Source organism: Plectropomus leopardus, chromosome 8 (genome assembly GCF_008729295.1).
Source record: "Plectropomus leopardus isolate mb chromosome 8, YSFRI_Pleo_2.0, whole genome shotgun sequence".
NCBI lineage: Eukaryota > Metazoa > Chordata > Actinopteri > Perciformes > Serranidae > Plectropomus > Plectropomus leopardus.
Window position 1 is genome coordinate 1,505,389 of NC_056470.1, and position 13,179 is coordinate 1,518,567.

General features: G+C 39.1%; 1 protein-coding gene across 1 annotated transcript; it reads right to left on the reverse strand.

Moving 5' to 3' along the window:
* Positions 1–504: 504 nt before the first annotated feature.
* LOC121946835 (protein-L-isoaspartate O-methyltransferase domain-containing protein 2) lies at positions 505–11,951 on the reverse strand. The gene is made up of 7 exons (XM_042491618.1): positions 11,848–11,951; positions 7,660–7,820; positions 7,344–7,494; positions 4,467–4,569; positions 4,198–4,369; positions 3,801–3,924; positions 505–3,411 (listed from the first exon to the last, which is right to left on the reverse strand). Exons 2-7 carry the CDS (start codon positions 7,813–7,815, stop codon positions 2,855–2,857), a joined length of 1,263 nt encoding a protein of 420 aa, XP_042347552.1. The 5' UTR covers positions 7,816–7,820; positions 11,848–11,951; the 3' UTR covers positions 505–2,854.
* Positions 11,952–13,179: the final 1,228 nt, after the last annotated feature.

Consider the following 13,179-nt stretch of genomic DNA (forward strand, 5'->3'; position numbering starts at 1 on the left):
TTTTAGTCACATAATATACTTTGATTTCTTTATGTAAGTATTTTTAATGACATACTATACACTGCACTTTTTTCTATTTTTGATGATGTACTATACTATGGAGTTTTTTATTTTGATGAAATACTATAGTATGACTTTTGGGGATTTTTTTTATAACATACTAGACATTATAACTATTTTTTTCATGACTTTTTAATGACAAACAATACCATGACATTTTTTCTTTTCTTCTTCTTGACAGCATACTATGAAAGGGCTTCTTTTAATTATATTTTTATGACATTCTATAGTGTGACTTTTTACCGCATTTTTAATGACATTATGCCATGACTTTTTAATGATATGATGTAAACATATTTTGTATGGAGTTTTTTTTGTTTATTTGTTTGTTTGTTTTAAATCTGGGTTAAAGTATTTTCTATTTTTAAACTCGTAAACCAGTGTAAACCAGTGTAAACAGCAGCCTTTTTCTCAGCTAACAACATCATTTCATTTGCAACTGGACTCTTTTGTATAATGGACTTTATTAACAGCAGTCAACATTACAGGTCATTTTTAAAAACAAGCAATTCATTCAAACCAAAAAACTTAATATTAAGTGCAAAAAAAAGAAAAGAAAGAAAAATTCATGATCATATACATTCAGCAGAGAATCACAAATGCACAACAACCAAACATGAATGGTACTCATGTCAAATAAAGGAATGATGTACATACAGTACTCAAAGGCAGATCCAGCAGCGGTAGAAATGGTAGATTGGCCCGACAGTGAAATGTGACACACTCCCAGCAAGAATCAGACGGGATATGAGTCACTCTGCCTGATAGCGACCCGCATTTTGGAAACAATTCCTCCCATTCAGAGTTGTATAGCTTACCAAAATAAACTGCACATATTCAAATCCTCTCTATTATTGTGATCACATCCATTATTTATCTATCAACTGTATTTACTGATGCAGGTGTGTTGTGCAAATATCACTTTGCTGTTTATCACAAACGTTCTTCAGATTCAAACTGCCTAACGGTAGAAATCTTAACCCTTTCATGATAACTAATGCATGAACGACCAATCTCATTTCAGTAGAAGTGGAGCGTTTTTTCAAGTTAAAAAAGAAAAAAGTAAACAGCAACACATTCTTTTTTCTCCAAATGAGCAACTTGCTGTTGATCTGCCGTTTCATCTCAAGAGTTTAGTCCATGCAACGGAAGTTTGGCACAGAGGGGGAGCAGAGAGTTTGGTACAAAAGCAAAAAGTACAAAGGAATAATGCTCCATCTAACTAGAAACTACAACAGAAAAATGTGATGAAAAGATACATCTACTTCTCAGAGTATCTTCATTTTTTTTTCTTCACAAAACATACAGTTTCATATGTACACACCACTTCAAGTCTCATAAAATTCAAAAATATTACAAGACCAAAAAAGAAAAAAAAAGATGACAGAAAACCTGCACGCTGTCAATCATCAAAAACATTAGTTATGTGTTTTATCATGCTGGTTTATTTATGTATATTGGAATATTAGTAAGTATGTGATCTTTTATGGTCATCCTCTTTTGGTAAAGAGAATATAATGGGATGCAGAGAAAAACACTGCCCTTTGGATAAACATGTAGGGATGTAAGTCAGTTTCATCTCCTGATGACAGGAGACAAATATAGCATCAAACAGTGGAATATATGCATAGAAAAGGGGAAAACTCAACCTTCTAGTAAATCAAGTAGTCTCCTAAAATGCTTGAAATGATGATCAACCCTTGGCCTCAGAAAAGCAGATAATTTAAAGGAGCAGTGTGTAAGATTTAGGGGGATTTAGTGGCATCTAGTAGTGAGGATGGCAGATTGCAACCAGCAACCAGAATCCGGATAGAATTCCTTTGATGGACATTGTTCAGGAGGTGCCGAATTATCAAAAAATGTCTACTGCTCTCCAATCTCTCTAATTTGGAATATTTAAATGGAATATGCTATTATATATTATATTATGTTACATTTAATTTATGCCAATATATCCCCATAAATCCTACACACTGGACCTCTAAGTGAAATCATTTAATGGACTGAGGGCTCAAGAAAAAGCTCTCTTTTATTTGGAAAATCAGTCAAAATAGTCACAACTGCCACGCCATCTTGGTCACTAGCTGTAGCTACAGTATCACTGAATATGATACAGTGAAAGAGAAAATATAACTCTCACATCATTGGATCTTTGAGTGCACATTTTCCTTCCTCACAATGTTGGGCCGACTCTGACTTCCTTTTTAAAACGATGCCATCCCCATGAGATGATAATACACACCACCTTATGCTGACAAACTGGCTGCCACACAATCCGCACAATCAGTGTACGATGTCGACCGTTGGGCATTAGTGGACAGAAAAGAGCTGGGACAGTCCTAAGCCTTCTTGGTCTCTTGGTAAGCTGCTCTCTCTGCGTGTTGCTACGGTGTCTGAACTCTTGCACTGTCTAGTCTGTGACTGTAGACTAAACAATGATGCTTCTCTTTCTCAGCACCACTGAGTTGCCTTTTACAAGCTGTGGATTCAGGCCACTGCTAAACTGTTGTTAGGCAAGGCTTTGACTGGCATGTTAGATATATGTTAGATATGTGTTATGCGCTATGGAGATGAACGGAGTAGGAGAAAGAGGGAGTCAGAAAGTGGGGATGAGGGAGAGATGACAGAGAGAGAGAGAGGGGTCCTCGGTGGGGCTGGGGGTCAGTAAGGTAGTAGCAAGTTGTCCTGCCTTGTGCAGGTGGTGTTGGGGTTGGGACAGAGACGTGAGGCTCTGCTGGGTCGGCGCTCTCGGCTCTGGGCTCTGACTCAGGACCTGGCTGCGGCTCCGGCGGCCTCATTTCTCTCTGTAGAACAGCAGGTACATCTTGAGAGGCTCAGGCAGCGGCAGGCCCAGTATCCTCTCTCTGAGGACGTTCACGGCCGGCTGGGGTCGCAGCAGCTCCCCAGTCTCCTTCTCCTCCTCCTCCTCCTGCTCCTCCTCCTCGTCTTCCTCCTCCACTGTTTCCTCCTCTTCCACCACCCCTCCCACGGCCCTCGCCACCCTCCTGCTCCCCCTCATCTGCCGCCTCCCCTCCCTCTCCCCCGCCTCCTCCTCGTCCTCAGCTCTTCCCCCCTGGTTGTTGTTGCTGTCCAGAGAGGCGGGTCCGATGCCGCTGCTGGCCACCACCTGGCGCGTGGCCAGGACGAGGGCGTTGCAGTGGCGCCGGTGCACGCGTCTGCGTTTGAAGCGAGGGCCGTACTTATGGAGGCCGGCCACAGCCAGACCCCTGCCTACGCTGAACGAGGAGCCTCGGCCGCGGGATTGGCTGTCTCCTCCGTCTGTGGTCACTCTGAGGGTGTGGCGGATGCAGATGCGAGCCAGTTCCTGTAACGTCCGTACCTCGTACTTGGCTGCAAAAGTTTTGAACCACGAAAAAAGAGGTTGGCGAGGAAAACAGACAGAAGAAGTGGTGGAGAATTACACACGTACTTTATGTATCAAAATTCAGATCCAGATTCCTTTTATTTGTTTCATTTTTATGCTTCACATAAAACAGAAATTGTGTTTCACACATCGACCACTTAGTAATTCAGTGCAAGACAATTAATTGACTGTAAAATAACAAGCTGATAAATAAGAACACTAATAAATAAACTAAAATTACATTAATATAGAATAAAATAAATAATTTTAATTCAAATATTTCAAAATTTAAGGAATTCTGAATTCTGAATCTGAATTCTAAAACCAACATTTACTTGCACTTTAAAGCTTAAAAAAAGGTCCAAATGAGACTCACGTAGTGGGGCAGTCTTGGGTTTGCCATTCGTGCTGTGTTTGGGCAGCACCAGAGGAGCGAAGGACACAGAAATGATCTTTTTGGTCTCCCAGCTGTTCGGTCCCGTACGAGTGATCTTGGTCAACTGCAGAAAATACAAAATGAAATCCCATTCTTTTTTTATTGTACATCCCCATTCCAAAAACCTTTGTGTGAAAGATTAATAAAAAACAAATGCAATGATTGATGTATATTCAATTGAATATAGTACAATGACAAGATATTTAGAAAAGTTTAAAAATTGAAATTATATTTGTCCTTGATCCTGCTACATTTATCTACTGCTCATAAATGGTAATTAGGGGGACTTAAAAAAGGTGATTTGAATGATCCTGAGTGTTTCTGGTATATCACCAACCTTTTCCTCCAGAGGCATCACCAGGATGCCCCCCATCTTGAGCAGGTTCTTCATGTAATCCTCATGCTCCTTCTGCACCCCGGCCCCGCAGTACACCCTGTCATACTGACGGCTCTCCGGGGGAATCTCCAGGCAGTTACCCACAACAAAAGACGGCTCACAGAATTCAAATCTGGAGAGAGACAGAGAGACACAGGAGCAATGAACACCAAAATACACAGGAGGAAAGACAAAACAATCAAACCTCACTGACACATTTGGACACCTACTTGTCAAAGCTGTCGCTGGTTTTGATGAAGGAATCGAGCTTCTGGTAGGCATACTCAATCACATCTGCGTGTAACTCTATTCCATGATTTACTCCAAATGGTCCTGAAACAAAACACCATGTAATGCCATTAGGCTCAACATCAAACTAGTGTAGTTATACACTCTCTGGATTTTGTACAACTATGGTTTTAAATGAAATATTAGGGGTGTAAATCATAAGTTTCATCACGGTACCATTTTATAAAGATCATTTGGACATTAGAATGTTTGCTGGTATCACAAAGTCTGCCACATCACAATTTTGACTCAATTCAATCCAGGAGACTGTGATCAATATCAGTCACTCAGTATGTTTACATGATGCTAGAAAAAGTGGAATTATTGTGTTAGTCTGACTGAAATCAAACTAAACCAAATATGTTGAAATCAGACTAACACATCCAGATAATGTGATTGGAAGTCAAGCTATTCTGACATGTAAACACCACAGTCGGACTTTAACTGGACTCCGAATTTTGCGCTTGCTCCTTGTCAATGCGCCAGCCTCCCTTAGTGGTTAGGGATAGGGACTGTTTGTTATTTATGAGAGGGAAAGGGTGCTGCAGGTCAGGCTTTTTTTCTTTTTCTTTTTTAATTGTAAGCACTGAAGAGGGACTTGTGTTTTCAATTTTTGCTTAGGTTAGGGACATACAAAAAATAAATAAAAAAAATCAACCCCCCACCACTCCCCCTCCTCTGATAAATAAAGTGCAGTCCCACAACACTGGCACCAAAGCTAAGCGATGTCCTGCTGTGAGTGGGGCCGCAGCAAAACATATTTTAGCCACCTAAAAAAATCAATTTCATTTTAGGTGTTTACTATATTTGAAAACTGTCTCCTCTTTAGTTTCCATAACAGCTGATGGAGGCAGCGGGAGAGCAGCAGCTCCATTCAGTGGAGTCTGCTGTTTTTCAAACCCCCGTCGCTTAGGGCTAAAGTGGTGAAAATATTGTAAATATAGATACACTTAAACTGATATCAATTTTTTTTAGGTGGCTTAAAAACTAATCAATGAAGGCAGAGTTTGCTCAGCCATTGATTATGTGTTAGTATTCTATCCTAAAGTGACTGTAAATAAACAGTTGTGACTGTGATAGGGTCTGTATCATGGACTGTATAAATAATACACGTTTACTGCGACTAGCTGAGAGGGAGCATATCTCCACCTGCCGTGCTGGAGTCAGACATAATTCTGTCAATAAATCATTTCTCCCCCGTGCTTGTCTACTGAGACAAGGACAGTAGTCCAATTTAATGACCTAACTGAGCTGTAACCGTAGCTCCACTACATGTAAACATACTGAATGTTGCAGAAGGAGGTGTGCTTGGACAGAAATGGTGACACAGATGTGCAAAAGGAATTTCAAAATAAAGGCTTATGTTAATGATGTCGATATATATATAGATGTTTTTACTTTTCATCGATGATACTGGATTGTTGGTCATTTATTTTATATCAATCCAGATCAATGTTTTGTTACACCCCTATTAATTATGAAATTAAACTGAGTGAGTCACGCATTTTCAAAGGTAAGTTTACTAAACGTACTACACAATAAAAGTGAGCCCTGAGTGATGGACAGTCACTGAGCCACTTAAACACTGGACACAGAAGCACTCCCACATGGCAATTGTTGCGCAGCCTCCTGACCATACATACCAGCAGCACATTTCTGTGCTGAGCAGTGATTCTGCTCCTCTGATGTTGAGCTCTGTCCCTGTCTTTCTGTCTTTCCCTATCTGTCTTTCCCTATCTCTCATTCCATGTCTCTCTTTCCGTGTCTCTCTTTCCGTGTCTCTCTTTCCGTGTCTCTCTTTCCGTGTCTCTCTTTCTGTGTCTCTCATTCCGTGTCTCTCTTTCCGTGTCTCTCTGTCCCTGTCTCTCCTCTCATGTCTCTCTGTGCCTGCTTGCTTGTGTGTCTCTGGCTTTGTGCCTGTGTCTATGTGTGTCTCTGTGTGCCTGCTTTTCGCTCTCCCTCTCTATTTAGACACAACTGACAAACACTGTGGAGACACTGGATGCACATTTTATTATTTATCATATTTAGGGGGCGCCGGATGGCTCAGTTGGTAGAGCATGCGCCCCATATACAAAGGCTATGTGTCCTCGCTGCAGCTGCCCCGGGTTCATGCCCAGGTGCATGTCATCACTTTCTCATCTCCGTTCCCTGTCATCTCTCCAGCTTTCCTATCTAATAAAGGCCATAAAAAGTCCAACAAAAAAATCTTAAATTTTTTTAAATCATATTTAGATCATGTTTATCATATCTAGTATATCCTTTATATCATTCATGATGATATGTGAGCATTTTAACTCTTTTATAACGTCTTATTGTAAGTGCTGTAACTGTAACATTGATATTTGTGTCTTCATTTTTTTTTTTTTTTATTTTATTACTGTAACTGTATGTTGTATTTCTATGTATTTTGATGTAAATATTCAGCTTTATGCCTTATGTTTACCATAGGTGTTATCGAATGTTATGTAACCTTGATATCTTCTCCTTTATTTCTTCTTTTCCTTTACTAAAAGGCCAACTGGGGACAGGAGTTGGATACCAGCAATAACTAGCTATGTTTATTTGCATTGTCCTTGTTTTAATTTTATCTAAACTCTACCCTATTATTATTATTACTATCATTATCATCATCATTATTATTATTATTATTATTATTATTTATTATTAAATTCATTATAATTATTACTATCATTATTATTATTACTATTAGCATCATTTTCTCTTTCAGTTTCTATTAGAAAGTACCTACAATCTCCAGGTGTTTACCTGCCAATAATAACACAGTATATGGTGAATAGTTGCAGTTGACCACATACCCAGTATGAGGCCCACCATGGTGCTGAGGTAGCCAGTCCCACTGCCGAGGTTGAGGAAAGAGAGGCCGGGGTGAAGATCCAAAGCCTCCATCACCTCAGAGTAGATACACGGAGCAGACAAGTGGATGTTCCCATGCCGCCAAGCCAAGTCCTAAAAAACGACAGCATATATTAGCTTTTCTTTCAGCCCCTGAAACGTGTCCTTAAAAACATGAGAAATATCTAGTGATTAATAATTAAAAAACATCTTTTCATCCATGCTGTGGATTTCTTTGGACCCTGTTTGGGTGACTTCACACACTCTCCTTTTGCTCACCTTATAAGCATTGTCCCGGTGCTCATCCAGGTAATAGTCGGCTCTGTCAATAGCTCGAAAAGCCCGCTCCACCAGGTCTGAGCGGATGTAGTAAGCCTCCTTCAGATTGTCAATCAAGTCGTCATTGTCCTCACCGGCACTGACAGCTCCACCCATGGTGACTGAAGCCAGAGAGAAACAGCTGCTTTACTATTCTGAATGACAATATGATGAGCGGGATTTGATCTTCATCACAATAAGTCCACAATAATCATCAAACCCTGAAATCCACAGAAACAGCCGTCTTTTTACAAAAAATAAAATTCAGGAAAAATAACATGAGCCAACATCAAATATTTAGAACAAGTGGCTTTTGTTGGCAGAATTTCTTGGTAATTTTGTGTTTCTCACTCTGCATGCAGATTCCACTGCCTTGATTCCAAGCGTGCAAAGATTGAACAACTTTTTGCATAAAATACACCGAACCTTCTCTGCATTGCCTTGTACTGAATTGAACCATGCTGCGAAATTTTGGTTGAATAGCCAGTTTTCATCGAACGTGCGCTTCCCATTTTGTCCAGTGTTCAGCTGGCTAGCAGACAGAGGATCAGCTGCTCAGAGCATCCCAGCCGAAAAGAAAATACATCGATGAGGGGGGCTTTGGTTTTGTCGGGTTTTTTTTGTATGTTTGTTTGTTTTAAATTGAAGTTACTAATTATTTTGACATTTTACAATGCAACATCTGAAAGAAAAATACTTCTATAAATTCTATTTCCCTTGTCGGACTTCTGACAGACTGATTTACGACATATAAAACGTTATTTTTAGAAAAACGCATTCTGAGGATCTGCAGGAAACCTAATCTGCACATTTTTATAATTTTCCTGTCATTTCAAAGACTAAACAAGAAATTACTAAACTGAGAAAGAGATCAAGCTGAAGCCAGGTCAGTTTTGCAAGTCACAAATTAGTCTCAAGTCTTTCTACCAAAGTCCTGAGTCAAGTACCAAGTCGACTGACAAATCCCAAGTCTTTAAGTTTAGGATTCCGAGTGCTATAAGTCATTATGTGCTCTTCAGCAAAAGTAATGCAATTTCAACAAGTACTAAAATATTACATTGACAAAAAACATCAAAGCATTTAAAATGTGTGTTTCATTGTTAAATTATGTTTGGTAAAAGTTACTAGGCTTTTAGGCTCCGCTCGCTAACACATCTCCATCTGTAATTTTCGACCTGTACATTTTGCATACTGCAATTGGTGGTTTTTTTTGATTGCCACATAGTGAACAATCAGTATCCGTTAGTATCAGTTTTTCCAGCCAGCGCTCTGTAACATAATGTTGGTTCTCTCCTGCAACTTGACTGGATGTGGTTAGATTGGTTCAAACAAAGGGGATCATCTAGGACAGGGGTCTTTAACGTTTAATGTGCCATGGACACTTTATCTCAAAGAGGGACAGATTGTATAAAACTGAGCTGAATTTGAGATGTAGTAATTCTTTGAATATTTTTGGTCTTCTTTTGTTTGCGCTTGCCTGTAGCTAGCTGCGAAGTCAGCAGCATTTGTAGCGTGGAGAGGTGAGTTAGCACCCCCCCTTTGCACTTTCACAAGTCCAACTTCAGTCATAAGTCATTGATGTTTAAGTCCAAGCTAAGTTGCAAGTCTTTTTGCAAGTCTTGTTAGTCCTTTTTGATTTTGTGATCATATTTGTGACTAAAGTCCAAGTCATGTCACTCGAGTCACAACCTCAACAACACACTAAAGAAAACAATCATTAGCGGCAGCCCTTTAATTCCTCCTTGAACCATCATATACATAACAAAACTATCATAATTAATTATAAATCTGTCCTGTTGCAATAACTTAAAAATGTGCACAACTTGGATAAACTCCATCAACCTCTGGTATGACAGCACAAAGTGGTGGTTACTAATTCAAAATACATCCAACACAAAGCTCTTTGAGACTGTGCACACAGATAAGCCTCACCCAGCCAAATGCTGAGGCCTAAATGAAGCTTTTGGCAGCAGAATACAGTTGTAGGTGTGAATGCTGCGGCTGCTGCAGCAGTGGTTCAGGGTGGTGTTAAAAACAACACCACGGGGCAAGCCAAAGGACAGGAGATCACAGGGTGCACCAGCTGCCAAATGCTGGTCATGGTCATGAGACTTTAAAGAACAAAGTGCATTTACATTTTACTGGACCTCCTGCTCTTTGATGCTGCTTGAGTTGAGATGAAGAGGATGTTCCCAGGCAAAACAGCATCAAAATGCACCAATTTCCAGGGATCCAGAGTGAAATGTTGCCTCACTGCACTGTGAAATCTGACTAGTTGATTTTACTTTATATATATATATGTGTGTGTGTGTGTGTGTGTGTGTGTGTGTATACTCTATATATAAGAAACTGAATTCCTTGGAAAATGTAAGCGAATATAATTATTAATCTGACTTTCTTTTTTATCAAATTGTACAGTTTCCTTAAGAAAAATGTTATATTTACTTAATTCTGTGACGTTGTTGCAACTTCAACATTACAAATTTAATTTACAAATTTAAAAACTGTAAAAAAAAAAAAAAAAAAAAAGGATATTGAAAAAAAATCAAATAAAAGTTTGAATAAAAGTTGTTTTTTTTAAATGTGTCAACTTGTTTCATGTTATGTTTTTAGTTTTTCCCAAATGAAAGTTTCGTCTGAACAAACTAAATTTCTCAAGTATTGTTAAATTAAAAAAATCTAAATTAAATCAGTGCACATTTTTACATATAACTAAGTCATGATTTCTATTTGAAATAATCTTTCCGTTTTGCTTTACCTCATATTTTTTAGCTTGACCTGAGCTACATAATAAGAAAGTAATATTTTCATTGATACAATGCTTTTTTTTTCCTTTCAGAAAAAACTAATGCCATTGTGTCAACAGTGTTACAAGTAATTAAGTTACTTTACTCCAAGTAAAAAAATTAAGTCGGTTAAAATTTTTTAAATACATGCACACATAGTACAATTCATAGTACAACATTTATCTTTTAACTTTTGCATCAAAACTGACAAATTCTCCATTTTGAGTGTTTGAGGTGGAAACTTAAAGTGCAGTCAACAACACCAAAAAGACATAGGGAAATGTCCTTTTTTAAATTGCCACAACTTCACCAAATTCAGTAAATACAGCTTAATATGAGTTATTTTTTATGCATATATGCTGAACTATCTCATGCTTTTATCCGAAGCTAAACTAGCTCAATTTTGTGCCTTTTTAAGCACTAAGGAAAATGTCCCAATACCCGACAAATGGCCTTAAGTCTGAGAAACATCTTAAACTCTGAGAAATGTCCTACAGTCCTAGAAACGTCCTAAAACCTAAGAAATGTCTAAAATCTGAGAAATGCCCTAATCCTACAAATATCCTAAAATCCCACAATCTTCCTAAATCCTAGAAATGTCTTAAAATTACAGAAATGTCCTAAGAATTTAGACGAAATTCGGGCAGGTGGAGCATTTTTTTGGGGGGGGGGGGTTATTGCCCCCCTGTGCCCATGCCTAGAACTGACCTAGTTTACTTTCCTTTTGCAAGACAGTCAGTTTCAAAGAATATTTTAAGTAATCAACTTTGCCAGATTTTACAGCGTTTGACCACGAACGCCTTCTTTGGGATGTTACCACAGATGGCCACAAGAGGGCGCTGTAAGCCGTTCTGTACCACACTAAGTGGTTTAGTAGGCTAGTGGGGTACACACTTCCTGCAAAAACACTGCCGTTAAAGCTTCGCAATTCAGGAGCTGTTTCAGTGAATTAGCCACCACGTCAAATATGTTGTTTAAAATAGTCTGTACGGAGAGTTAAAAGCCACGTCGCGACCTGTAACTCCATCAGGTTTCATTTCACCGCATATAACCACAGCCTGCACGTTGTTGCGGCTGCTGCTATTTGCGCCACTCAGGTGATCCAAATTCGACTAAACACTCAAATTCAAGCCCTTTTAGTCGAACGAGCGTGTGGTATAAACAACACAAACTGAATTTTGCATCTATAACAGACTGTCATGCAGTGGCAAGGTCAACACAAACACAAATAACCGCATTCTTCGCTGCACGGAGAGAAGAAAGACGGAGACAGACAACAGCTAACTGCTGCTGCTGCTGTCCAAACAACCCGCCGCCTCTCCCGCAGCCTCCATGTTGAACCTCGCTAGAGTTAATGTTGTACCTGGAGAAAACACCGACGACTCTGCTCTGTGTTAGCGGGTTTCCTTGTGTTCAGCCTTTTGTTGTTGGGGTATCCAGCCAGAAACACACCACTGCTGGATGTAAACATTCGGCCAGCTGACGCTCTGACGTCAGACGTAATATACGCAAAGTAACGGCCAGAGGAGAGTGGCCTACATTCTGCACTCAGAGCGGGGAGACAGAGCCGGGTGCACGCGCGGGCGCGCACACGCATGCATACACACACACACACACACACACACACACAGGGACGTGTTTTAGCCCTGTTAACGCCTGAGTGACGGTACTAACAGCAAAATATATCTTTCGTCAGGCGCTTTTGTAGAGTTTGTTTTTTATTTATTTCTTTTAATGGAGTTTTTTTTTTCATTTTATTATTAATTAATTAATAATTACCAATAATATTTATAGTTTATTATTGCTTTTTAAATTTTTTGACTATGTTCAAAATTCTTTTAAAAAAAACATTTTAAACTATGTTTAAAAAATGACAAATAAATCTACCTTGTACCATGTACTTTGTTATTATGGAGTTGTTTTTACCACGTGACTCAGCCAATCACAGCTAAGTCTTTCTAAGCTCTTGTCTGTGCTCTGATTAGCTTGAGAAAATAACAGGTCTTTAATTAATTTAACTAAATCAGCTGTGGTATCCACTCACTGTGTCCTTCTAATGGGCCCTCACTGGGTCAGTAGGCCAGTTACACCAATGGCTTACCAAAGCCCAGGGACACTCAACCTGCTTTGCCCAGGGGCCACAAAATGACAGGAGGCCACTGTGCCAGTTGCAGCGGCCCCAAATAGGTGTGGTGTAAGCAGGGGTGTTATTAGGATTGGAGGACATTCAGGTTCCTCCCCTGGCACTGTTTTGATTAACCCCTAGCGCCCGCTTTAATATCACACACGCTCGTATCACTCTGTGCACAAAATGCGCTTTTCAAAATCAGGCTATAAAAAATATTATACATTGATATGATTTTCTACTTTCATTGAGTTTATTTTCTTAACCAACATCAACCCTAATCATAAAAATCATATATTTATTAGTTTTAACCCTTAAAATGCCTTTTTTTGATCACAATGCCACCTTATTTTTGGATGAAAAGAAACACCAAAAACAAAAGAATTATTTTCAATAAGTAGATTTTTTTATTTTTATTTTATAAATATATATATTCTTTATGACTTTCTGCTCATTCTGATATGTCGCACAAGCATTCGTGTCCCCAGATTATTGCACAAAATGATTTCTACAAATGTGATCAGTTGCACTAAAATTTGAGGATGAAAATATGGCAAATTAACACGTAGC

Coding starts and splice junctions, on each gene's coding strand:
- LOC121946835 (XM_042491618.1), bottom strand. CDS start 7,815: ATGGGTGGAGCTGTCAGTGCCGGTGAGGACAATGACGACTTGATTGAC. Junction 4,570..7,343: donor CATGGTGGGCCTCATACTGG/GTATGTGGTCAA, acceptor GTTTTGTTTCAG/GACCATTTGGAGTAAATCAT. Junction 4,370..4,466: donor ACCAGCGACAGCTTTGACAA/GTAGGTGTCCAA, acceptor GTCTCTCTCCAG/ATTTGAATTCTGTGAGCCGT.